Source organism: Miniopterus natalensis, chromosome 19 (genome assembly GCF_054644295.1).
Source record: "Miniopterus natalensis isolate mMinNat1 chromosome 19, mMinNat1.hap1, whole genome shotgun sequence".
In the NCBI taxonomy this organism is placed as follows: Eukaryota; Metazoa; Chordata; class Mammalia; order Chiroptera; family Miniopteridae; genus Miniopterus; species Miniopterus natalensis.
The window spans coordinates 16764206-16791945 of NC_142099.1; the positions used below are offsets into that span (position 1 = coordinate 16764206).

The window sequence follows — 27740 nt, forward strand, 5'->3', positions numbered from 1 at the left end:
GGGAAGAGACGAACCCCCTCCCAGTCAACCCCCCGCCCGAGCGGCGCGGCTGGGAGGTTCCCCTTCCCCCTCCCGCCCGCCGGGGCCCCCGGGTCGGGGCCCCGCACTCACAGCTCCCGGGACCCGGCGCTTCCGCCGTTACCATGGCGACGACGCACTCGGAGCGCGCGAGCCCCGCCCCGAGAGCCGCGCTGAGCTTTGCGCGCGCAGCTCCAAATCGCTGGGTGCAAGGATGAGCGGGAAGGCGGAGAGGAGTGATTAAAATCTTCGTGATTACCGTCTCTGTGGGTCGGAAGGTGGTGTGCGGGTTTTTTATTTTGTAAGTTTTCTGTAATAAAGTGTATATTTATTTTACAGTTTAAAAATAAGGTATGCACATTGGTAGCTTGTCTTTGGCCTTTAAATGGAGGCATTTTCCAGAAATACGAAGATGCAATGTAAAAACGACGAAAGATTGTAATTATAACGGACAGCTTAATTTTCTAGCCCACTGGAGATCTTTCACCTATGATTATGGTCACTGCCACCGGCAAGTAGCGTTTCCTAAGACCTCACAAGTGCCAACTATGGCAGGAGTGGAAGGAACTTGGAAACAATCTCCCTCTTGATCCAGTTATTTAAGATCCAAAACAGACGACTTTTAAAAAGGGGCTGGGGCTGGGGAATGGGGCAGAAAGAATGTATCCTCTGGTCCCTCCCAAGGAATATAACTGCTTTGTGGGTTTTCCAGGCTTACATTGTATATCCACTCTAGCTTGCTCGCTTTTTTTGAACTTCTTAATCCTTTGTTCCACTGTCTTACATGGCAATCCTGGCATCTTGACCACATTTAGTATGAGCCATCACTCTCCATGCTTATAAAGCCATTCTGGCGGCATATTTGCACCTTCTCCTGAACTTCTTGCCCCGTCATTAAATCCTGTATCCCAGGAGAGTGCTTCCGAATTAAGTCTCCCTTATTTAACTTTGTTTTCTGTCTCCTTTGTTCCAACATCCTCAGAATTCAGTCCTCTGTGTACTCAGCCAGATGTCTCCATCCCATATGTCAAGGCCCCACTCTTTCCCAACTAGCACCTGTCCTTGGCGTGGCAGACTTGCCAATATCACGTGGCAATGTGCTGTAGGAAACTCTGGCAAAGGACAAATTGAAAAGATCGCCCCACCCTCACCCCTAAGACTAAAGTAAGGTCACAGAAGTGTTCAGTTAAATGGCTGGTGGTTAATACTAACTGAAAGGGCAAGCTGACACATAGCCTTAGAATCCTGGATAAAACTCTGGTGTCTTGAAAGCTCAAGGGTGGGAAATCCAGACCATCTGGTCTACTTATTTGGCTGTGTATCCTCAGCAGTTTGCACATAGTATGGGCCTAAAAGATATATGTCGACCCCATGTATGCATGCGTCCATCAATCATTCAATCCACATGAGGGACAAAGCTGTGCCAATAGGAGACTCGCCTGCTACAAATAAATCAAAATTCCTAGCTTTCCGTTACTGCTCCCATCTTTCTCCTGCCTTCAGCTGCAGGAAGAGATGAGGCGGCTTCGGTATTCAAATACTGCCAGTAAAGGGGTGAACTCGCAAAAGAGTCACTCTCGGGACACAAGGAACTGGATGCGAAGACAGGCACGGCTTGAGGTTACCTGAATCCCCATCAAAGAAAGCGGCTACTTCCTGAGCCGCGCCGGAACCTCTTGGCGGAATAAGTGGGTTCCGAGGGGAACGATTGAAGATGAGAACCACTTCCTGTTGCTGCACCGGGCGAGGGACCGGGAGGAAGTAGCTCGAGGAGCGGTATCCTGCTGGCTCTAGCGGCTGCAGAGGAAGAGGCAGAGGGGAGGCGACAGGCGGAGGAGGCAGGAGAGGCTGCGGCAAAGGAAAAGCAAAGTGTCCGAGCCGGTAAGTTAGCCGCCTTAGAGCAGCGATAGTGGAGAGCGCCCCGGGTTCGCTTTGCAAATCTGTGCTCCCAAGTTGCCGAGTCGCCGGGTGGGGTAAGGGCCGTGCTCCGCCCGCCGCCTGTCAGTCGGCGCCGAGAAGGGGCTTTTGGGGCGCGGCCTGCGGTCAGCCGGCTGACAGCCACACCCCTGAGCCCGGGAGGCGCTGGGCTTCCCTGCCGGGGGTGCTTTGGGCTTCCCTGAACAGCTTCCCCAGACTGGGGCTGGAAGTCGGAAGAAGCGTCCCATTTAACCCTGGGGACTTAGCGAGATCTTGCCTAGTGGGTGGTGGACATTGTTTCGGGGACAGGGAAGGGCTGGTAAAGAGAATGTTAATCTGGAGTCTGAGTTTCTCTGTACTGTTCAGGCTGCCCGGCTGTCGGAAGCGGAGTTGTTTATAAAGGCGAAATGCCTCCCCTGCTTCTGTCACTTCTGGACAAGTTCATTGCTTTCAGATCCGTTGTTAAAGCAGCCCTGTCCCTATTCGATCTGTCATGATAATACTGCTGTGGGTATCTGGCGAATGCTCTGTAGGTGTACTTGATGGTGAGGTCAAAGTTAAATGTCTCCAAGCACTTTTTGAAGAGAGACACTAACCTAGTGATCAGGACTATTTAGGGCACTTTCCCTCACCTTCGCTTATAACCATCTTAGTGTTCAGAGTAAAGATAGTCATCTGAAAGGTACTAGGTAAAAGTTATGATTGTGCATCTGCAAAAGGCCTGTGTCATAACAGGACATGAAATTGTTTATCACTGAATGAAACGATTATACAGAGGTGGTTGCTGGGAAGATCAGAAATAGTTTTTATTAAGTTACTCCTTTTCTGTTGTCTTAGGTTCGGCTTTAGAGTGTGGTGAAGGGTACTTTTCATGGTGCATGGAAGGAAAGCCAATGCGCAGGTAGGCATTTAGGAAGAAAACCTTCGGTGTCACTGATTGAAATCCAGCACATGTAATCCAGGGCTTCATTTAAATTTTTTTTTTTTTTTAAAGTTTATAAATCTTACCAAATTCTGCTTGGAACTAACTATTCTTGTCCAAAAATAAATCAAAAGTAATATCAGGAATTAGTAACTTTTTTAATAGAATAATATATAGAACTTAAATTTCTAAAGAGTGCTGTGAATTTTGTGTTGCTAACATTTAAATTTTCCTTTTTGTGTGGTAATTTTTTGTGATAATCATGAAGTGTACTATGATATATGGGTTTATTATAGTCTTCAATTCTCTGTAGAATGTAGAGGGTTCTGTTGCCATATAAGTATAATGATTTGTTATAAAATACACTGTACTGAATGTCTAATTATGGTTTTAGTTATTTCACTGGTGTTCAGTAATACAGTAGTTCTGTTAATTAAAATAGCTGCATTGCAGGGAAGATTGAGGAGTAAAAAAGGTATTGGACATAATAACTCAGTCCATAGAAAAGCAGAATAGTGTGTGGGAAAATACAGACAATCATAGGTCCTGCCAACCCTAAAATTTAGTAATGCTTTTTCTCAATCTGCACTAACAAATAGGACTAGAGTCCTTGTTGAAACAAAATCAGCTCAGTTTAATTTCTTCACTTTTTAAACTCATTTTACATTAATTGAACTATATTTAATCATTTGTTATTTAACATCAAAGATAAACAACTGTGACAGATCCTTTTAAGAAAGAAACTTTTCATGATGGGGGTATGGCTTATAACTTAAAACTGGGAGCAAGAACCAGAATATATCTTTTTCCAAATCTGTTGCTGATTTTTTAATTGACCTTGAGCTGTTCACCTTGCTGTGCCCATTTACTTCCCTAATGTGTCTGACCAGGATATTGGGAATTAATAAATGCTTGCAAATGCATTTATTAATTCCCAAATGAAAAGATGTCATGGCTGCAACAGATGTCATTATCTTACTTATATCTTACTCTGTAATAGCAATATTTGACTAAAAGTACATGAAATTAACAACACATATATTAATACTTCTTCACTTCAGCTTTTAACGTGGCTGCAAAAAACACTGATTGCTTCTCATGCTCAGCTGCCATAAATGTTATATCTTATGTAATTGCTAAAATAAGAGCTTATTATTCTTTAAAAAGAGAAGGCACAGTGTGGGAATGCTTTCATCAGTAATTTCTATAAAAATATTCATTTAATTACTCACACTCTTTTTTCTGCTCTATTATATAATACTGCCAGTTACTCAAAATCATTTTGGAGAATTCTGGTGCCATTAAGTTACAGCTCTTTCTTCATCACCATCACTTAGCCAAAGCCCAGCCTATGCATTGCTCTCTGGTTTTACTTTTACCTGAGGCCTACATTAAGTCATGATCACACTTCCAAAGGGTATTTCCTTCTTCCAGAAGGCAGTCTCTGGAGAGTAAAGTTGAGTTTATATTAGTTGCTATTGGAAGAGCTTTGCATGAGAAGTCTTTATATTGAGATTATTTAGGTACATATTCATTCGCCCTACAGACGTGTGAACTCTTTGAGTCCCATGTGTCTTTTGTGTCCTTATATCCCTGGAACCTAATGATCACATTGATGTTTCTCTCTCTCTCTCTCTCCCCCCCCCCCCCCCTCTGAAATTTGAAGTTGACTCATGCATTTTGGGTGGATAGAAGTTTTATTTTCTTGGGGAGCTGGCAGAGTTGTGGCTCCCTTTGGTAAACATGAAGAGTACTTGAGATGTTCGCGTTGTCCCTTGTGTCCTGTCTCTTGTGTGCATGTTATTTTATTATTCTCCCCACTGTCAGTTAGGAGGTACCACTGTTTATGGGGACGACCCATCCATTTACCTTGCCTGTGTTTCCCTGACTTCCTAAATTCTTGTGACTTTCACCTTCACTCACTTGAACAGTTCATTTTTACTGTCACTCAGAAAATTCTCTCTGAGATTATCAACCCTAATAACTTGTTCTCTGACCATAATCTCTTGAATGCGCACTCCATCTGTCCGTTGTCAAAATCAACATGTCCCCCCTTCCATTTTCACAGTTTCAACCATTTTCTAGCCATCACTCAACTCCTATGTTGTCTGTGGCACTTCCCAGCTCTAAATTAGTGCGGGCATTTATATTCTCTGATTTTGGATAAAACCAGCCACGGGGAATTCATGCAGCTAGGTTGAGTCTTTACTATCACTTGGGCCAACAGCATTACCCAACAGTATTTCTGAGTCCTAGTGATGCTTACTTATCCCCCAGCAGCTCGTTCACAGCATTACCTGTTCTCCCTTGATCCTGTGACAAGCTGCCATCCCCAACTCCCAGCCTCACAGAAAGGAAAAGAGGCCATTAGGTGTGAACTTCCTAGGCTGACGCCTCCTTACCCCAAATAAATGCATCTGTTCCCAGGTTCTCGTCCTCCCACCCCTCATCTGATCGCCGATGTCTGATCCATGCCCCGGCTTCGTTCTGTGCACCCCTGCTCTTCAAGGGCCCTGCTCCATCATTTGTCCTCCTGTATAAACTGAAAACTAGGCATCTTTGGATAAAAGAAATATAGTACTATATATAAAACTAATTTTTGGACCCTGGCCTATTTTCCTTCGGATCTTTTCTTGCAACATTGGCTATATTTTATAGATTTTTGTGCTGAACCTTAGAGCAATTTAAAATGTCACCCACTGGTAATGAGAAATAAACATTTATGTGTTTTATAAAAATGACAAATACCATCCGGCTGGGCATGGCTCAGCGGTTGAGCGTCGACCTAGGATCCAGGCGATCCGGGTTCGATTCCCAGTCAGGGCACATGCCCAGGTTGCAGGCTCCATCCCCAATGACTCTCTCATCATTGGTGTTTCTATCTCTCTCTCCCTCTGCTGCCCTCTCTCTGAAATCAATAAAGATATATAAAAAATAATAATAAAATAAAAATGACAAATACCAAGATTTTGGTTAAACCAGATTAAGGAATTAAAGTCCATAGATCGTAATTTAGAAATGTTTTTCATAATTTTTTATTAATGTAGTGTAGGCAATGTAAAATATGGCCCTAACAGTCTAGCCTGACTACTTCTGAGATGAAAAAAGAATTGTCCTTTACTTTATAAGAGTGCATAGTGAAAGTGCTCTGACTTGGAATTAATACTCTTCATTCCCAGGAGACTTTTAGGAAGTCTATGAGTTCTAGAGTTCTTAGAGAGGGTGCTCTTTGGGCATTTAGTCCTGTATTTTGGTTACCTGCAGATTTCCCTATCTCTTGACTTAGGAATACTTTCATGGCAGGAGTGAGCTTCTAATAATATTGCCATCTTCTCTTCCCTCTCCCCCACCATTCCTGTAGGTGTACCAACATTCGACCAGGAGAGACTGGAATGGATGTAACAAGCCGCTGCACCCTTGGAGACCCCAACAAACTGCCAGAAGGGGTTCCCCAACCTGCCCGCATGCCCTATATCTCAGACAAGCACCCTCGGCAAACCTTGGAAGTGATTAACCTCCTAAGAAAGCACCGGGAGCTGTGTGATGTGGTGCTAGTTGTGGGTGCTAAGAAGATATATGCCCACCGAGTCATTTTGTCAGCCTGTAGTCCCTACTTTCGAGCTATGTTTACAGGAGAATTGGCAGAGAGCCGTCAGACAGAAGTAGTGATCCGAGATATAGATGAGAGGGCTATGGAACTGCTGATTGACTTTGCATATACCTCCCAGATAACCGTGGAAGAGGGCAATGTTCAGACCCTTCTGCCAGCTGCTTGCCTCCTCCAGCTGGCAGAAATACAGGAAGCCTGCTGTGAATTCTTAAAGAGACAATTAGATCCTTCTAACTGCCTCGGTATTCGGGCTTTTGCTGACACACATTCATGTCGTGAGTTGCTAAGGATAGCAGACAAGTTCACTCAACATAACTTTCAAGAGGTGAGTTGTACTTAGTGGTTTGAATGTATTCATAATGCTTCTGTCAGGAGAGTGTATAGATGCACACTCTGCTAATTAACACATACGTACCTGGTTGGATTCACCGCTGATTCTAATTCATAATATTAAAGAAGTAAGTTGTTGTAAATTCTAAGCCTGGTTTTTATTTTAGAGGCTAATTTTGTGTTTATCAGTAGAAGTTAAAGTTTAGGGCTTGATTGTCCCTAGTCATTGTCATATTCATGAAAGGGTAATTTATAAGCCAGAATACAGTTTATTAATTCACAAGGAGATGTGTGTCTGATGGGATACCTGGTATCAGTCATTTACACAAAGCATGTCCTTCCTGATTATATGGATTACTCAGCAGAATAAGTTGTAGGTCAGAGGTTATTTGCTGAGTAATCAGAAAAAATGAAATAAGGTAATATCAGAAGAATGTTTCATTAAACCTGTTATTTTTCACTTATTCATTCATTTAATAAATATTTGTAAAGCTACTATGTTTCAGCCACTGGGCCTGGGAATGAAGGCTGCAGTAGTGAACAAGACCCCTAGAGTCTGTTTTCCTGTCATTTATAATCCAGCAGGGAAGATAGCCATTGAATGCACAATTACACAAATAATTAATTACAGCAGTGGGTGCTACAAAGAAGAAACCCTGGATGATTTAACAGTGTGTTACAGAGAGATTTAACTTTGGTTCTAGAGCAGCTCATGCAAAATTCTGAGACATGAAGAAGCAAAAATAGTTTGAGGAATGGAAAGAAACCTAGTGAGATCCAGAATAAAAGGGAGGATGTTACATAATGATTTTACATAAAGAACAGAGCCAGATCGCACTGGAGTTAATAGACCATTAATAGACTGGGATTAAAATTTAGGAGTCATCAACATAGTAATTAAGTCACAGTAATTAAACTATGGCTTAATCCTTTTTAGGCAGGATATAATCCAGAAGCCATAAAAGAAAAGATTGATAAATTTGATTGCATAAAAATTTTAAACTTTTTAATAACAAAAGCACCATAAACAAGGTCAAAAAATCAGTGCCAATGAAATCACCTAGTGGGGAGAGAGAAGAAAAGAGCCAGAGTGTAGGATTATTTTATGAAGGAGGAAATATATATACTTACAAAAACTGACTAAAGAAGCAACAGAAGACAAGAAAAAACCTGTATGTATGAAAGAAATTCCCAAAATAGTGTGGGACTTAAAATGCAGATCTCCTGTAAATTCTTATTTGAAAAAGCAGATATTTTAAGGTATTATTTTCTTAACCTGGTTGTCTGGTTCAAGGATAGACGTCAGTTCTAGATTTGCTCTAATGGTAGACCATTAATATCTTTCATGGTGGAAAAAGAGAAGTGACATTTTAACCATACTTTATCCAAAGTATTAATCTTACTCTTTGTCCTGAGTGCCAAACAAATATTTTCTCACACAGTTTTCATGTTTTCTTGCCACCTAATGTTTCTAGTTAGTGATATCATTGTTAATATTGTAGTTAATATCATAGTGGCTCACTTAGAAACTTTAAACTTGGTGATCATTGATACTTACATAACATTTGGTTTACAATCACTAAGTTGAGGGAAAAATTTATGCTCTGACAAGATCCACAAAGAATATTAATGCACTCCACAAAGATATACGGTACCTTACTTGTACTTAAGAAATCAGAGTGAAAAGAGGACAGTGGGATGCAGCCATGGTTTATGTATGACATGCTGTGAAAGCCAGCACACTTAATTTGGAGCAAGGCCCCAAATTTGGCTCTGGACTTTCTAGCCCCCAACACAGGGTTGCCAGATAAAATACAAGGAGTCCAGTTAAATTTAAATTTTAGATAAACAACAAATAATTTTAAGTGTAAGTATGTCCTGTATTTTTATTTGTTAAATCTGACAACCCTGCCACAGAGAGTACAATGCAGTCATTCTAACTACTAAGCTACTTGGCTAAGCAACTTAGCTAAAATTTAAAGGTTACCTGTTTAATTTCCTGAATCCCAGAGGATCTCCTACTCAGATGATTTGAAAACTTTGCCATACAAATTAAACTTTGCCATGCTTATTAGTATTTTCTATTATAAGTATAGCTGACCGTATGGCCCTCAACTGTTTTATTTTGATGTATACATTTTTTCCTAATGTACTTGGGAAAAACATTCTCAATCAAATATTCAAATTGCTATGGCTTATCTCATATCCTGGTAGATATTCTTCTGACTTTTTGAGGAGCATGAAAATCACCTTGTCCCAAGAGAATACGTCACCTGCATCAAAGGTCACGCAGTAGGGATTGAGCTCTTCACCAGATCCTTCTGCACTCATGGACATCACACGTAGTGCATATTCTGTGTGAGTGAACAAACCACATGGAGCATAGCCGTGCCCCCTGTCCCTTGTACTCTGCATAGTCATCGCAAGATCTGCAAGCTCTTGGGATTTGTGGCTGGCACGCTGTACAAAGTTATATCCTTGTTGTCATTTCCTCTCCATTCTGACAGTCCCCTAGCCCCAGGTAAAGGTAAATTATTGGTGTGTTTGTAGTATATATATATTTTTATACACATACACATGTATTAGTGAGATGATAGATAGATGATAGATAGATGGATAGATGGATAGATGATAGATAGATAGATGATAGATAGATGGATGGATGGATGGATGGATGGATGGAAGGAAGGAAGGAAGGAAGGAAGGAAGGAAGGAAGGAAGGAAGGAAGCAAGCAAGCTTTGGTCCTCAGAGGTTTTCCTGGGTCTGACTCCTCATTATATTCATTCTTGTTTATAAAATTGCTCACACCCTTACTCTTTTTTTTAATTGGCCCCTTGGTGTTTCTGCCATAGACACTGTTCTGTCAGTACGGATCTTCCTCTGGAAGCTGTTCCTGAATTTTTTATATGCCTCTTGTGTTTCTGGAGTTGTAGTTTGCTGTAGTTTACTTTGAATATAAACTTTATTTTGATGCTTCATTTTAGGAGAAAGAAGGATGTCATTTGTCCTAAATTATTTGAATCATAAATTATTATTTTTCCTAAGTTTTGTGTCCCCTGGACTCTCCTCTGTTTCCTTTTTTAAATTAATAAACATTATTTTTTAGAGCAGTTTTAGGTTCCAGCAAAATTGAACAGAAAGTAGAGTTCCCATATACCCCGTACACACACACACACACACACACACACACACACACACACAGTCAACATCCCTCACCAGAGGGGTACATGTGTCACAACTGCTGAACCTACATGGGTTGTCAAATGTGTAATGACATGTATCCACCGTTGTAATACTGTACACCACAGTTTCATTGTCCTAAAAATAGCTCTGCCCGTCTGTTTCTTTTTAAACTTTTCTGCTCCTCTGGTGCTGTTTTGAACTTCAGCTCTATTGTGGAAGAGAGCTGTGCTTTATAACCCTTAAGAAAAATATTGAGACAATAAATTAAGTATGATCACAGGTGTTTTTTCTTTTATTCTTACCTCACTTTGAACAGGTGATGGAAAGTGAAGAGTTCATGTTGCTTCCAGCCAATCAGCTCATTGACATAATATCTAGTGATGAGCTAAACGTTCGCAGTGAAGAACAGGTGTTCAATGCAGTGATGGCCTGGGTCAAATACAGTATCCAAGAGAGACGTCCTCAGTTACCCCAGGTATAACAGAAATGCTTCTCTAAGTAACTGGATGCTTTGTATTGGATGAGATAATATGTATTTGACTTGCAAAAAAAACACACAAAAAACAGGTATCTGTCCCTTATATTAGACTGTAAGAAAGACCTTCTGTTTCCAAATAATCAAGAAGATAAGTGTTTACCGTTATGACCTTTTTGCTCCCTTGCTTCCTCTCTATTTTGTATGAGCTCTAGGTTTGTGCTATCACACTGGTCTGAACCTAAATGGTACAAAATGAACAAAAGAAAGCAAGGATGGCGACTGCCATGCTTCCCTTCCCTATGGCTTAGAAATCCCCCGACATTTTGAAGACTAAAGTGATGATGTGGGGCATAAGTGGTCACTAAGTGAAATGTTTGATGTTCTTGTTACGACTATAGTGTTTAGCAGTTTTATAGGCTATTCTGGATTTTTAATTAGAGTCCAGTTATATAAGCTCGTTATAGAAGAGCTTATTATATATTGCTGAAAGCTTAAAGCGGCTTTCTAAAGTGATTAGTGTGCTTTGTTTTCTGATTATTCTAATTACTGAATTGGTGGTTAGAGTAAATTTAATTTAGTTTTAGTATTTATGCCTTCCCTTCCTCTTCATTATATATTAGTTAGATCTATTAATAGATTAATTCAATTAGATCAAAATACAATAGGGGAGCACCTATTCTCATAAAAACCTGGCAGTTGGGTGCTCGAACCTTTAAGCATGTTTATTATGTCACAGGTGCTGCAGCATGTCCGTCTGCCTTTGCTCAGTCCCAAGTTCCTGGTGGGTACCGTGGGCTCTGATCCCCTCATCAAGAGTGATGAAGAATGCAGGTATGAAGGGCCCTGGGTGGGAAAAATCAGCAACCAAGCATTCCTGTTTTTTCCTAATTTCCTTATTTGTGTTGCTTCCTAAATATTGTGTTTCTTAGTGCTGAAAGCAGGGCAATATTCAACAGATTTTTCTTCTGGGCCAGGGTCAAGAGGGGGAGATGAAAGAGAGGAGATTGAACTCCGGTATTCCATCCCACTAGTCTGTAGTGTGCGGTGCTTATTGTGTAGAAGTGCCAGTCAAGAGGTCGACCTCTAAGATGTTAATGCTTGAAGAAGAGGCAATTCTCCGCTAAGATGTTTTTCCTTGAGATAGATAATGCTATTGAATCTGTCAAAAAGTGTGTCCAGAGCACTTTTTCATTCCATCATATATACCCAATTAGGGAATAGGACCGGCCTTGCTTTCTGAGACTGTGGATGGAGTTAAAGGTCTACCACACTTATAAAGTAGCTTTGGAAGGATTTACACCAGTTTCATAGAAACTCTTTGATTGAAAGAAATGCTAAATGCTTTTACAAAGCAAACAAAACATCCACTTTATTGGGCTATCTCTGTAATGTATTCAATATTTAATAAATTACTTTCCCCAGTTTGACAGATTTTACAATTTAAGTTCAAATCAGAAACCATACGGTGTTTTTAATCATTTTCTCCTAGCATCGTCCAGATATAAAAATGAGAGAGCAAGTCAGAACTCTTTAACCTACACTGAAGAAAATTCTAAAATTAGAAATCCCTAGAAAAGAGGAAGGACATGTAGATGCATTTCTTCTGTAATCTGAAGTTTGTCCCTTTAACAGATGTTAGAGGGAGCTTTAGATGTTTGTCCTTTAAATTTAAAAAAACAGACAAGTGGCAGTTTTCCCCCCAGATACTTACAGTACCAGCAGGAAAACCGTAGGAGTTATGGATGCCAAAATCTGAAGAAACAGTGCATAGGTGCTCCTCCTGCATTAAAACAGAAATCAGATTGTACTGATTCTGATGCAGAAAGTAAAGGTACTTACGAAGTCACTTGTTAAAGAAGCCCCTTCCTGATATCCTGACCTCACCATTTACGAGCTCTGTGACCTTAGGCAAGTTACTTTAACCTCTTTCTGCTATGGTTTCTTCATCTATAAAGTTGGGATAGTAATAGTACCTATTTCATAGGCTGTGGTGGGGATTACAAGCTAGTGCCTTACAGCACGTGGCTGTAAGTTTTATTTTAATTGTGGGTTGGCTTGCTGAGTATCAACTCTATAGTACTCTTTCTAGGAACCCCTGAACAATTTAATTAAAAACCTATGGACACAGACAATAGTGTGGAGAAGACCTGGGGGGGGGGCAGGTGGAGGGAATCAGTGGGGGGAAAAGGGGGACATCTGTAATACTTTCAACAATAAAGAAAAAAAAGAGACCAAAAAAACCCCAGCTATTGGGAGATCTCAGCCTTTGTTTTTAAGGTTGGAGAAGCTAGAAAAAGCTTTGTCATCGGCTTGGGGGGATTTTGGGGGGGGTGTTGTTTGCTTTTGTTTTTAAGATAAACTCAAAAGGGGCCCAGAAAAGCCATATATTGGAAGTGCATTATGGAGTCATGCATGGGGACTAGTCCAGCAGGAAAAAATTTAACATAAAATAACTAGAGAAATGAAAATACAGTATAAGTTAGGAAACACTTTTAGAGTTGAGAGGACAGAGTAACAGATGGGTATGCACTAGTTAGGCCTGCATCATGCAACGGACGAGTGAAAACAGGACATACAGAAGTAGTGGGCACTTGTATACTGTTTTTAACAAGAACAGTTACTAGGTTCTTCTCATAAAATACCTTAATAGTAGAAAAAAACATGTGTTCATCCTCAGTAGACTTGTTGAGAGTAAACCATGCAGACAGTACCAGATAGCAAATCAATATTAAATGATGGTACCGTGTTTCTTTTTAGCAATCCAATTTTTGACCTAGTTTTATTACCTTAAGTAATCTAGCAAACATTTAGTGCCATGGCTGATGTGCTACTTTGCCAGTATCCTGCAGAATCTAATAAAATTTATGAGAAAGCGATAACTTTGTAGGATGGCAAGTGAGTTGTAATCTTTAGTTTCCCATAAGTTATTATTGGCCCCAAGCATGTTGAGTTTTACACTGCTTTTGCACTAAGATATGAAGTCACGATGGAAATACCAATCAATCTGAGTGTGCCTGGCATCGTTGCTGTCACATTTGTGACCCTTTTAATGTGAGCTGGCATTCGTGATTTGGTTTGATTTATGCTTGCTCCCCTTTGCCATCTTACATATTCCAAAACTATACTGGAATTTGACTAACAATGTTATTTAGACATTTGGAATAAAGGCAGAATTTTCTCCACAGAGACTTGGTAGATGAGGCTAAAAACTATCTCCTATTGCCCCAAGAACGGCCACTGATGCAAGGACCAAGGACAAGACCACGGAAGCCTATCCGCTGTGGAGAAGTACTTTTTGCAGGTTTGGATCTTAATATACGGTGACTAAACTGAACATTTTCCCACATGAGAAACTGTCATGTGAGTAGTCCTTTGGACAGTTGTGATATCCACTGTCATAAGAAACACATATGTTATCATGTAACTTGACGCTTACCTCATGATCCAGCACTGGTATTCTCCAAAACAGTGCTCTGTTTATATAAACCTAAAGCCACATTGCACAGACAAACCCCAGAGAGTCTCAAGAATAGTCTTACTTGGTTACTAGTAATATGTTTTTATTTATTAAGGATAGTTTTGTGGTTAAGGTTGTGTTAGATTTAAAAATTAGTGGATTAATTCCTTTTTGTTGTGTTGCTTTCATTATTGAAAGTAAATGGAACTTGGTATTTGAGTCTCCAAAAATAAATAAAATATAATTCTGAGAGGTTTTTAATTTAAAAAATATATAAAAGAGCAAATTGGAAAATTACCTAAAACCTATTTTTAAAATAAATAAATAAAACCACATTGCAGTGGACGTTTTGTTCAAATAAGTCATGTGCATTAATTTATATACCAGTGTGCAAGTTGCCTCATAATTACATGAAACTGTCAAAAAACATTATCTTACATTAAACTCCTTCCTAGCTTTACTGAGCTAGATTGAGCCCAACACAACCTGCTGTATCATTTCGCTCCTATCATCTGCCCCTGAATCTGTTGATCCTGAGGAAGACTAGTGAGAAATTATCACCCACCGATCATGATTAATGGAAAATCAGGATATTCAATTAATACTAAATGACAGTGAGTTTTGTGTATACTAATTTTAATTCTGTTCTAGGATATATGCCAGGAGTTTCAATATCAGAGAAAACATCTTAAATTCCAAAATAAGCCTGGCTGCAAATGTCAGGGTTATGAGCATTTGAGACAAATCAAATAGCCTCATCAGTAAACATCAGGCACAATTTTATAATGGAAGCCATGAAAACCAGCTTTTCATTGTATTACATGGTTCCAAATCAAATTAGTATCACTATGTAAACTGTGTTCTTTGATACTAAAGAAAAACCGAGGCCTTTAGGAAACCAGTGTACCTAAGGAAAAATATTGCTGGAAAGGGACACATAGTATTAGTTGAATATCCTAACTTATATGAAACCATAATAAAATAAAATGTATACAGCACATTGAGATTTGAAATAAAGACATGAATTTTCAAATCCAGCTAGAAGGTTAGAAATATTCCAATTTTAGTCTAGCTCCAGAAGTTATTGGAATCCCCAGAAAACAGTAGTTTTCAAATGCTTTGAGGTTCCTTAGACTTCACTTTTTAAGCTCTAGAATCTAGCTCTTTTTGGATTATAATAGAGATGGTTTGAAAGAATAACAAATGTATCTACAGTAACCACATATTTCAGGAAGCACTCAGAGAAGCTTTATGGAACTTGGTTTGAACTTGTTATCCTGAGTATTACTTATGAAAAATGTAACTTCTTCAAAAATTTTTTGATCTTAAATGTTATGTTTGGCCCTGGCTGGTGTGGCTCAGTTGGTTGAGAGTCCACCTGTGGACTAAGGTCACCAGTTTGGTTTCCAGTCGGGGCACATGGCCAGGTTTTGGGTTCGGCCTCTGGCAGGGGTGCGTGTGGAGGCAACCAATAGATGTTTCTCTCTCACTCACATCAGTGTTTCTCTCCCTCTTCCTTCCTCTCTCTCTAAAATCAATTTTAAAAAATGTTATGTTGGATAATATAGAATTCAGTACAGACTACATATTAAATAGAAAGCAAAATACTTTGTAAATAAATCATAAGAATTTTTGTATTATTTTTAGTCACAAGAGGATCTATTAAGAGATCATGAGAAGAGCCAAAATCCCTCTCCCCTAACAGTAAAAACAAAAAGAACGGGCTTCTGAATTATGGTTCTTTTGGCTCTTAATTATACATTAGGATGTTATGCTTTAGAAGCAGTTTCATGTATTTTGTTTCACTTTAAAGTTTTATTATTTTATAAATAGGTAGTTTACAGGGTTTTGCCAAGATCACATAGCTCAGTAGAGGCAACAGTCAAGCCCCAGTTTTCTAACTACAGTAAATTCAGTGTTCTAGTCTTTCACTGTCACAGTGCCTCCCAATCTAATTTGAATTGGTATCTTTGCCCTCCTCTGTAAAATGGACCGAATACTAACTTATTTAGAACATTAAAGATTTTAACAGTCCAATGGAGTAAGTAAAGGCCTGTTTTGATCTCCTGGAGACATTTGGTAAGTCCGAGCACCAGGTCAGCAGTGAGTAGTACAGTCTGGCCTTGAGACAGGCATTCTCCTGACCATTTCTGTTACTTCCCCAGTTGGTGGTTGGTGCAGTGGAGATGCTATTTCCAGCGTAGAACGATATGACCCACAGACCAATGAGTGGCGAATGGTGGCTTCAATGAGCAAAAGGCGATGTGGCGTTGGAGTCAGTGTTCTTGATGACCTGTTATACGCAGTAGGAGGCCATGATGGATCCTCTTATCTCAATAGTGTTGAAAGGTAAGTAAGGCCAATGTGAAATTTTCTTCTCTACGATTCATAGTGTCATTTGGGATGTTAATTAGGAAAGTTAGACTTGCTGCTTTAGTACTGCATCTGTGGCACCAGTTGGCAGCCTAGACCACTTAGTGTGACATACAAGTCCTTTATGTTCTGACCTCCACCTGTTTTTCCAGTCTGTCTTCCCTGGCACATCAATGTTCTCTAAACATGCTACTACAGACCCACTAAATTGCTTGCTGATCCCTGGACACAGTATCCTCTTTCATGCCTCTTTCTCTGCGGATATACACGCTGTTCTTTCTTCCCTGGGAAACAGTGCCTACTGAATGGTATTCATGTGACAAAAACATGCTTGCATATAAAGAATATATGTGTGGATAGATATATACCTATTTTAAGGTATTTTACTGACAAGTCTTGTAGGATATATACCAAAATGGGAAGAGATCAGAAATCAAGTGTAACTCAAAGGAAACTTTAGCTTTATATATAACATTCTGAAAAAAATTTCCAAAAAAATTATATTCATATGTAACTTTAAGTAAAAATGAATTTTAAAAAATAAAAACATAGCCCTGGCTGGTGTGGCTCAGTTGGTTGGAGCGTTATCCGGTACACCAGAAGGTGGTGGGTTTGATTTCTGGTCAGGGCACATACCTGGGTTGTGGGTTCGATCCCTGGTAGGGGTGAGTACAGAAGGCAGCCAATTAATGTTTCTCTCTCATATCCATGTTTCTTTCTCTCCCTTCCTCTCTCTAGAAATTAATATAAAAAAACAACATAAATTAGGCTTTCATATGCTTTAGTTATTAGTCATATTTAGGGGAACGAACATATATATTACTATATGTCATGAATATGTAAACATAGCCATACTTTCTTTGTGTAATACAAACTCTACTCTTGATGTTATCGGCAGGTATGACCCCAAAACAAACCAGTGGAGCAGTGACGTGGCTCCTACGAGCACCTGCAGGACAAGTGTTGGCGTGGCAGTGCTTGGAGGCTTTCTCTATGCTGTTGGTGGCCAGGATGGCGTGTCTTGCCTTAACATTGTTGAGAGGTGATTTTTTCAAGTTATTTTCAAGTTTTAAAAGCATATAGAGGGTGGCAACAGATTAACCAAAGCACTTACATGCATATATACAAAACACATGGACACAGACAATAGTGCAGAGAAGGCCTAGGGGGAGGGGATCAATGGGGAAAAAAGGGCACATCTGTAATACTTTCAACAATAAAGATAAATTAAAAAAAATTTTTTTTTAAAAGCATATAGATGGTTCTTTAAAAGAAGCAATTTAGGACACTAGGGGATCCACCATTTGGTAGATTTCCCATGGGCTTTAAGGAGAACATTTTCTGTTGATCTTAAAGTCTAGGAAGATGAAAGATATAACCTGATTTTTTAACTATGTGCTACACTGATTGAACATAACATTAAAGTGTTGGAATCATTCTTAAATTGCATTCTTTTTATGGTATCAAGCATACCACTTCTGAAATCTGTGCTGGCTTTTTCCACAGTACTTGGAGTATACTGACTGTAAGACTGCCCAGACTTCTTCCAAAAAATGATTAAAGTAATAATTATTTGTCTACCACATGTTACAAGGATTCCAAATATTTTGTATATGGAGTCTCATTAATTCCTGTGTACTTAGGGAAATCTGGGCAGGCTGCCAAGGTTTACTTTATACTTTTACAAATCAGTTAATTTTGGTGAAATAGATTCTGTTCTTAATATCCTGCCCCATCAGTTTTTTGTCACTCTGTCCTAGAGATTAGATTTTGGAGTCTCATGTGCTGTGATTACTGGCAGGAACATTCCATATTTCATCCTCACTTCTTCAAAAGAAATGCTCATGACTCCAGAATTTTTGAAATGGCATTTACTAGTTGGGTTACCATGTTTAAGTTGAAGAGTTTAACTCTGTCTTAAATAGAGATAAAGTTGCAGGTAACTCTTGACAGCTATGCTAGTTCTCTTTCATCTGTCAAGAAACTTATTTCTTCCCTTTCAAAACCATGCAGAAGGATTCTTTGAAGATAACAGTAGCAACAGCATAATTTTTTAATGTCTCCAAAGTCCCACATAAACACACAGTGCCCTGGCTGGTGTGGCTCAGTGTTTAGAGTGTTGGCCTGCACCCCAAAGGGTCGAAGGGCCGCAGGTTCGATTTTGGGTCAAGGGCACATACCTGGATTGCAGGTGTGATCCCCGGCCCCAGTTGGGGCGTGTGTGGGAGGCAACCAATCGATATCTCTCTCTCACATCAATGTTTCTCTCTCTCTCTCTCCCTTCCACTCTCTCTGAAAAGCAATGGGGGGGAAAAATATCTTCGGGTGACAATTTAAAAAAAAGACACAGCAACAGATAGTGAAACTGAAAACCTATGGAAAAGCATGGAACTTGGTTGCATGATGTGAATGCTCTCAACACTTAAAAATGGTTACTTACAATGGTGAATTTTATGTGTATTTTACCACAATTAAGAAAAATCCTATGGACGTTTAAAATAGAGGAAAGGTCATCCCCGTAAACCCCAAAACAAATGGGCAAAGGCAAAGTACCAAAAGACATAAGACCTGCATGATATCATTGTGCAGGAGAAAACAGAGAAGCAATCGTTGAAGTCTGACAGATCTAAGAATAGAAAAACCCTCAAATAGCTGATACATATTTACTAGAAAGTATGAGGGGGAAATTTATGAACAGCGGGAGCTAAAAGGGGTTTTGCTCATTCCCAGTATAGAGCAAGTGCAAGGGACCTACAGTTAGACCCGAAGGACTTAGGAGGGGGTTTCTCAGCCGCAGCACGACTGACATTTTGGGCAGATGCTTCTTTGTTGTGGGGGGCTGTCCTGTGCATTGTAGGACGTTTAACAGAACCCTTAGCCTCTACCCACAAGCCTGCAGCACATGCCTTGTGACAACCAAACATCTCCAGACTTTGCCAAGTGTCTGGGGGATGACGGGGTAGGGGGCAAAATCACCCCAGTTGAGAACCAGCCAGAATGACCTTCCAGGACAGAGCCCACACTTTTGGGTGTAGAATCAAAACTGAGCAGTATAAGGACAAAAGATAAAATGAAAACAGAAGGCCAAGATAAAAGCAGGGGTAGTGAACAAAGCCAGTGCAGCTCAGGAGGCAACCACTTTTTTTTAAAATGCTCATGAAAAAAAAAAAAGAGAGCTTCATGAAGTTAGAAAAATTATCACAAACTACCCCTTCTAAAAGTTCAGGAAAACCCGTTGCATATAAAAATCAGCAATAGCAAAGTATTGAGGATAGATCCCATACAAAGTTATTGTAAGAAGAAAAAGGCAGAATAAATCTCTGTAGACCATTAAAAACACACCAGAAATACATACCTACAGAACAGGTCAAAACTGTAATCAGCTATTTCAAAAGTGCTAAAAGATGTTAAGAAAATGAAGCAAGATGTGAAAACACTACATATGCCAAAATTAGAAAGGCAGAGGAAACGAAAGCGTGAACAAGTGGCACTACAGCAAACTACAAGTCTTTTGCACAGCAAAAGAAACCATCAAAATGAAAAGGCAACTTACTGAATGGGAGAGGTATTTCCAAATCATGTATTTGACAAGGAGTTAATATCCAAAATACAGGGTGGGGCAAAAGTAGGTTTACAGTTGTTTTAAGTCGCTGAGTTTTGGGTGGTCTGTTTCACAGCAGTTGGGTAATTAGAACACTGGCACTCTTATCAGAGGAGGGGCCTCTGGGAAGCCCAACAAGGCTAATTTTGGAAGTGCCAGAAAGGGCTAGAAATGGAAATTAACTGGTACAGAGTGAAGGGCCATTGCTGAGACAGCAGTGTTGGGGTGGCAAACAAGGGAGCCGGTTCCTTTTCCTCCCTCAGGGTCCAATGTCCAGTTCCTTTTGGCGGAATCTAATAGAGAGCCAGCTTCGCAAAGGAGAAGTGTTCACAGCTTCAGAAGTCAGAGCACAAAATAGTTCATAACTGACACAGGCACCAGGTGTAAGAGCTCTTTCCCTGAATAACTAAAGTGTGTTAGGTTCTCACTGCATTTGACCGTCACACATCTACGTCTCCGGCATCTTTGGGTGATTTCACACCTTATAAGAAAGGCCTCACTTACTGAAACATGCACGCAGTCCATGGTTTCTCTCACTGCAGGTATGACCCAAAGGAGAACAAGTGGACCCGAGTGGCTTCCATGAGCACCCGAAGGCTGGGCGTGGCCGTGGCCGTGTTAGGAGGCTTCTTGTATGCTGTAGGAGGCTCTGACGGGACCTCTCCACTCAACACAGGTTCGTCCTGTCCAAAGCCAGTCTGCTTCCCCCCAAGCAACACATTTTCCTTAGGAGAGTCTCCCTACAAAAAGTATGAAAGTCCAGCTTACCTTGTAATTTATTAGGAAAATTCTTTTCCCTCTAGGAGAGTGCAACTCTTAGCTCTTCCTCAGCTCCCTGGGCAGCCAGTTTTCTCGTATACTCTCAAATATGTCAGCTCCCTCTACTTTACAAGCTGCTGGGAATTTACAATGATTAAAAGAACTATTTCATAACATGATTAGTTCCCTTCCCACAACCATCCTCCTTAGAAAACAAAAACCAAAAATACCTTGTTATAATCTAGGTATAAATATAAACACATAGCTATAAGCTGGTTTATGTGCTACTCCTTTCTATCTAGAGATAACGGATATTTCTCCCTAAGGATGTTGTCGGTGTGGCACTCAGATCAGATTCATTGTCAAATGCCTTCTTTCCAGTGGCTTAGAATACATCAGGAATATAGGCAAGGGAGTATAAGAGTAGAGCTGTCCCATTATGACAGTAAGTTATTAGTACAAAATGGTGCCTGCAGATCATATACTCTAATGCCCTCATGAAAAGATAAGAGAGTGAGGCCAGGAGTCACCCAGCTAGAGTCCTACAGTCAGAATGAGAGCTAGTTACCTTGACTCCAGCACCTGCCCTTTCCACCATGCCGTACCTGGAAGACCCTACCCTGATGAGAGTATAGGGGTGTTGCCCAAAGGCATACAAGTCCTTCTCAGAGGCAAAAATCAGATTAGTGAAAATATGTGTTATCACAAAGTTTCAGTGGCTGTGAAGAAAACTAGAAGTGAGAGGAAATGGCTGCTGGTCACTCACTGGTTTTTCGTTTCCTTGCAGTGGAGCGCTACAATCCTCAGGAAAACAGATGGCACACCATAGCCCCCATGGGGACCCGGAGGAAACACCTGGGCTGTGCAGTGTATCAGGACATGATCTATGCCGTGGGGGGCAGAGACGACACTACAGAGCTCAGCAGTGCAGAGAGATACAACCCCAGAACGAACCAGTGGTCTCCAGTGGTGGCTATGACGTCCCGCCGTAGTGGAGTAAGTGCTCAGCTACTGAAAACCCAGCACCCAGAGAGGACTGTGCAGGAGAGCTCTGACCTGTAAAATACAATACCTCGGGACAGTGAGGAGGTGGAGGTTAGGCAAAACAATCCCTGCTGCCTTTGTACCGGGGAAAATTTTTATTTCGATTGCTGTTGTTTCAAGTAGTTAAATATCTTATATCCAGTCATACCTTAGAGAATTACTTTTTATGATTTATTTAGTATAAGTTGATTCTCTGAAAGGCATCTCCCTGTCTTATCTACCACCATCTAACTTCACCCATATTCATCCGTATCTATTAGAGTTGAATATTCCTACCTAACATCTCAAGGTAATATTCTAAGGATTGGCATACCGATTATAAATGTCCAGGCAGAAACATGTCTGGCCCCACCACCAGTCTCCACAAACTGGTTTGAGTCTACCCCATTTATAGTATAGGCCAGATCGGGCTGGCCTATGTTGTGTTCTAGACCATGAATGACCAGTGCCTACTAGAGATTTCCAGGGTGGGGTATAGACTTCATCCATCCGGGTCACTGGCTGAGTGAGATGTAACCCATAAACCAGATCCTGTCAGGAGTCCGTCCACGTGGCACAACAGGCAGGAGAACCCAGCAGTAGCTGAAGGCTCCATAACCTGAGGAGAAAGGGGGTCAATGCTGGTTTGCACAAATCGGGGAACACTACTGCGTGGCATCAGCAAGTCAAAGCGAGTCTGACCCGATCCCTCTCCTCAAAGGGCTCCCGGTCACTGAAGGAAAATGCCCATAACTAATGATAAGAGACAGTTCAGTAGTGGTGGCCTGTGCACTAAAGGAGAACGTGGTAGAGGAGGGTTAATGCCCTGGGGGCAGTGCAGAGACTGATCGGGAAGCCCCACGTCAGCTAGGTCACGACAGAACAGGGATTTTCTAGGGAACAAGTGCGGAAGTGCGGGGCTGTGAAATGCGGATGGCGTTTTCTGGTGCTGCCAACAACCCGGTATTACTGCAGCATCGGGGGCATCGGGGGGTAGGGCCAACGCGCGCTCGTGTGGGTTTCTGGAGGGCCTCAGTGACATGATACAGACTTTAAACTTATCCTTAGGTGGCAGGAAGACTTAGAAAGTTTTTATAGGAAACTGAGAGGTTAGATCTGTATTTAAAAATAATGTTCGTGGCAGTTTAGATAGTGGATTAGAACAGGCAAATACCAAAAGTAAAAGCAGGTTGGAGGTTCTCATTCACCCCCAGTGAATGCTTTTCCTAAAATTTAATACATGTTTTGAACTCTGTAAATATCCTAATTGAATATATCATTTTTTAGTTCCCATAATTTAATAGATTTTTGTTTTTTCCTCTGTAACACAAACAAAAATCTATTAAATAAGTAAACCGGAAGGCAAGGCCATAAAGAATTATCTTTTATTAAACAGATTTATCTAGAAACCATTCCACATGTTCCCAGGGATCAGTTTCTTCAGCAGCACTGTGTTGGTCCTGCAGGTTGGCCTGGCAGTGGTGAATGGACAACTCATGGCTGTAGGAGGTTTTGATGGCACAACATACTTGAAGACCATTGAAGTTTTTGATCCTGATGCCAATACATGGAGGTAACCTTTCAGCTGTGTTGTTAATCACCTCACTGCTGCCTCGAAAATAATGGGCTTAAGATAGCCCACAACCATCAAAATCAGGGCGGTCAACACACTGAATTACCTCTTGCAGTATTTTGAAGGGGGCTGAAGTTACCCACATTTGATGGTTTATTTTGACTTAATTGCTTTAAAGTGGCTGACATCTTACAAAATTCTCCTTGGTAACTGTCCAGTTTTATAATTGAGATGACAAAAATGGGGGGGAAAAATCTCTCTAGGCCCATCATATTTAGCTGAGGAAATAGAGGCATGGAGAAATAAAATGACTTGACTAAGCAAGTTAGTGAACAAGTTCAAATTAGAACCTAGATCTTTGGCTGTCAATGCAGTTTTTCGGTGTTCTTATGGGCAGCTTTATGCCCAAGAAAAACAAACTGCAGTTACTTTTAAAAAATATTTCATTTCATTTTAAAACCAGTATTTTTCCTTGAGCTTTTAAAACCCACTTAAATATATCATTATTCTATTTTAAAGTCTAGTATATTTTAAGTCACTTTTAGGATGAGGCTACATCTTATTTAAGAGGGTTTAATTATGTTAAGCTATATTTTGATAGGTTTACTATGCTTTTAAATCTTTGTCTAACAAACTCTTGCTAAGTACTTAAGTGGTCCTTACAAATTCACATAAATCAGGTGACTCATGCATTTATTTTAAATATTCAAAAATACAAATTTAGCAAAATTCTTAAACCTCTAAACTTAAAATCATAGGTCTAAATGTTTACTCAATCACATATTTTATATTTGATTCACAAACTAATCTGATAGATGCTTTAATATGCCAGTGTTTCTTAAACATTGAGACCTTAAAATGTCAAATATAGTTCATTCTCAAACTTAATATAAAATATTAATAGTGTGAGTTTGATATACTTCATGTCTGTACTGAATTCTAAATACCAGCCTTTACCTTCCATGCAGTTTGGGGTCTGTTTCTCAATAAATTGGGCTTCTTTGCCTAAACAAGTCTAGGGTAAGCATCCCAGTAGTTGAGGTTGCACAGCAGCCACAGGTATCAGTCTGGACATGAGATCTGAGGCAGCAGACATCCTGAAAGGTTTTTCTCATGACCATGAGAGGTAAGCTGAGGTCTGTTTTATAGTCACTCCTCCAAAAGGGGCAGTCTTATGGCTCATCCCTGCTGTGTTCTAAGTATACATTTTCTAATTTTGTGCCTTTACGTACCCACCCAGATTTTTCATCTGTTTATAAGATTGAACTAATTAATTTACTGAGTTCTTCATATAGTCTTCATCTCTGGAAAAGCTAGTTTTTATAGATATTTAGGTGACATTGTTTGGATTCTGTCTCTCCTGGCTCTGTATGGCTCAATGGTCACAATACTAAAGCCAAACTAATGACATTTCACATTTTTTGCTTCTGCATTCCCTTTTCACAACCTTGTTCATTAGGTAAAGATTTACTGCGTGTCGTAGACCCTGGGGATTCAACAAAACAGAACTCCCTGCCCTCCTGGGGCTGACATTATAGCGAGGGAGACAGTGCCACTGCAGGGGGTGGACATGCTATGACATAGCAGAGAGGGGTGGGGAGTTGGGGTCCAGAGAGGAGTGTCCATTTTAAAAGGTGACCCATGAAGTTCTCACTGCAAAGGTAACATTTAGCAAAACCTAATACAGGTGAGGGAGCTATAATGACAGGTTTTCATGAATAGGAGCCAGCCTCTTGTGGCATATTTTCTTCCACATACAGCTTTCTGTTTTTAGTGGGAATTTGAGTAAACATAATTTGAGAAGACCACATTTACTTCTGCCTCTTAATCACTGTGATCCTATGTAAGGACTTGTTTCTCAGAAACTATCACTAAATAGAATTATCTGGTGAGAAATAACTCTGAATTTAGTAGTTATATATCCCCAACTTAACACCAGTTTTACCTCACAGCTGGCAGAGGAGCTAATATTCTTACCCATAGAAATCCTTAATTTGACGATGGTCTTGTTTACATGTCACAAACTAGATGCCGACTTTATTGTCTTACATCCAGTTTTGTTCCATGAAGGGTTCAAGGAGGTTTATAAGAGTACAATAAATGATGAAAGGATAAAAATAAATAATTGATGACATTTAGGTAATTGATGAAGTTTAGGCAAAGGGAAAATGTGGGTGGGAAAATAATATAGCCAGGGCCAAAATTAGACACAAAAATGTAGAACATATGATTTTGTAGAAGTGTTAGAAGGCAGACGGTGTAAAGTCACAGTTATGATGTGCAGAGTAGTAGATATAAGTCATGTCTACTTTTATTCTTATATCAGTCCCCGATTAGCAAGAGCATTTCAGTCAGCATCTGAAATAATTCTGCCACTTGCCAGTGCTCAATTCCAGCTCCTAATCTTTGGAAGTGAAGTATGAAAGCTAAAAATATTAGCTGTGATATAAAACATAGAAACATGTTTTATTAACATCTTTAGTGATGGAAGAAACGGTGTTTTTTCCAGTTAGAAATCTGATTTTGTTTCTTTCTTTGCAGGTTATACGGTGGGATGAATTACCGTCGGCTGGGGGGTGGGGTAGGAGTTATTAAAATGACACATTGTGAATCCCATATATGGTGACCGTCTAGAAGACAGTTGTGTGTATGCTCCTCTGTATTCTGGAGCACTCTGACTTTGGAGCTTTCTACTGCTCGAGAAAACACTAGAACAAATTTTATTCTTTGCCGGTGCCTCAACATATGGAAATACAAACACAAAGAAAGTACTTCACCAGTAGGATGCCATCTTTTGCACAATAATTTTCAGTTCTGTGCAGAAGAATATTTATTTTTGGTTTTAATTTATCATGGTTTGGTGTCCGGTTTTTTGGGGGTTTTTTTAGCTTTCCTCCCAACTAAAATAAAAATAAAAAATTCCAAGCAGCAAAATTTTATTTTTAAGACGCTAAGTTTGAAAATGCTAGTAAGGGGAGAAGGGCTATACATGATCTAGCTGTTACATCTAGGCACTCCATCCACATGACTCCACTCCTTACAAGGAGTACCAGCAACAAAGATTGGGATGCAGAGCATATAAGTTAGCCATCATTCTTGCACTAAGCACCAGAAGACTTGAAAATCTTTTTATAAAAGGAAGCATCTCATTTTAGATAGTACAATCCAAAAGGAGTATTAAATCAGTAAAACAAGGACTCTAAAAGTTTTCATCAGTGGAACTTTGCATCTCATTTTCTTCCATATGAACTTGTTTTCTGCTACATTTAAAGTCTTTTTTTCACAGTATTTTATAGAGTTTCTGCTAGGTCTGGAGCCCTGCTGAGTGCCTCTACAAAAACAGTATACGATTTTCATATACTCTCTTGAGAATCCCCCAATGGAATCATGTGCAATTCTGCAAGTTTTTACTCAGAAACGACTGACTGATGATGCTTCTGATTTTTGTATTGCTACCAAGGACCAGCAGGGAGAAATGTCCTCTCCCCAGCAGTGAATTCTGTTATGCAATTTACACTTGATGCTCAGGCCTGCTGAAGCTGAGGCTTACCTGTAATCACAGCCTTCAAGGAATGAATTCTTCAGTTCATGTGATAGATAGTACATGGGAATGGGTGTAAAACCAACTGAGGCATTTTATTAATATCTTGGTTCTTTTATACAGCTATATATCATTATCCTCACTCTATAAAGCCACTGTTACTGCTTCTCTCACATTGCACTTTTTGGAGAAAAGTTAAAAAGAGAAAATGATAAAAATTTCAGTGGTTGCAATTTTTTTGTCATTGTGTTCATAGACCTTTTGCAGGAAAATCTTGAAATAAGACCTTACCACAACAAAAGGAATAACCTTCTCCTTCTCTGCAACCCCCCGTTACAAAAATATTTGGCAACTTTTGTGTTTACATTTAAACATCATTTGCACCTTTACAAGGGAAAAATAAGTATTTGGTAAACAATTGTTTACGTGTATCATTTATGCTTTTTTCTAGCATGTATAACTTTTTAAAATAAAGACAGTACTTACCATAAAAAATTCTGATTAATGTTTTTTTAATGCTTGTGTCTTTACTATTTAGATTTTGTTTCTCTATCATTTATATTTCCCTTATATAAAGTTATGAGTACTTTCACAAACCTGAAGGAATAAAAGGGATTGCTAACTAGAATTATAAATTATACTTTATATATAAAAATTTTATATAAAGTTATATAGGATTAATATTTATATTAACATGTTTAATTCTTTTATATCATTTAATTATAAATATCTAATATAATATTACCTATCCACTAAATTTATTTTCTGGTATAGGACTTAACAATCATCTGGTCCACATCCATTTGTTTATTTGCCCTAAGACTGAAAACCCAGGAAACCCTTCCTTAAAGCCCTTCCAGTCAATGATAGAAGCAACATTAGAAATCAGTTGCCCAAACTCCCACTCCATTTCTTTCTGTGCCCCACTACACTGCAGGCTAACCTGAAACGCCT

General features: G+C 39.8%; 1 protein-coding gene across 1 annotated transcript; it reads left to right on the plus strand.

Moving 5' to 3' along the window:
* Positions 1-1818: 1818 nt before the first annotated feature.
* KLHL20 (kelch like family member 20) lies at positions 1819-27281 on the plus strand. Its single transcript, XM_016221577.2, has 12 exons — positions 1819-1899; positions 2773-2836; positions 6219-6792; positions 10298-10456; positions 11196-11290; positions 13645-13760; positions 16082-16265; positions 17188-17331; positions 20433-20566; positions 21437-21645; positions 23139-23245; positions 25787-27281. Exons 2-12 carry the CDS (start codon positions 2814-2816, stop codon positions 25869-25871), a joined length of 1830 nt encoding a protein of 609 aa, XP_016077063.1. The 5' UTR covers positions 1819-1899; positions 2773-2813; the 3' UTR covers positions 25872-27281.
* The last annotated feature ends 459 nt before the right edge of the window (positions 27282-27740 follow it).

What these genes read in the sequence shown, in the direction of transcription:
- KLHL20 (XM_016221577.2), top strand. Translation starts at nt 2,814, where the DNA reads ATGGAAGGAAAGCCAATGCGCAG. An exon ending in CTCAACATAACTTTCAAGAG is followed by an intron (nt 6,793 to 10,297) that starts GTGAGTTGTACT and finishes CACTTTGAACAG; the next exon opens with GTGATGGAAAGTGAAGAGTT. An exon ending in TGACGTCCCGCCGTAGTGGA is followed by an intron (nt 21,646 to 23,138) that starts GTAAGTGCTCAG and finishes TTGGTCCTGCAG; the next exon opens with GTTGGCCTGGCAGTGGTGAA.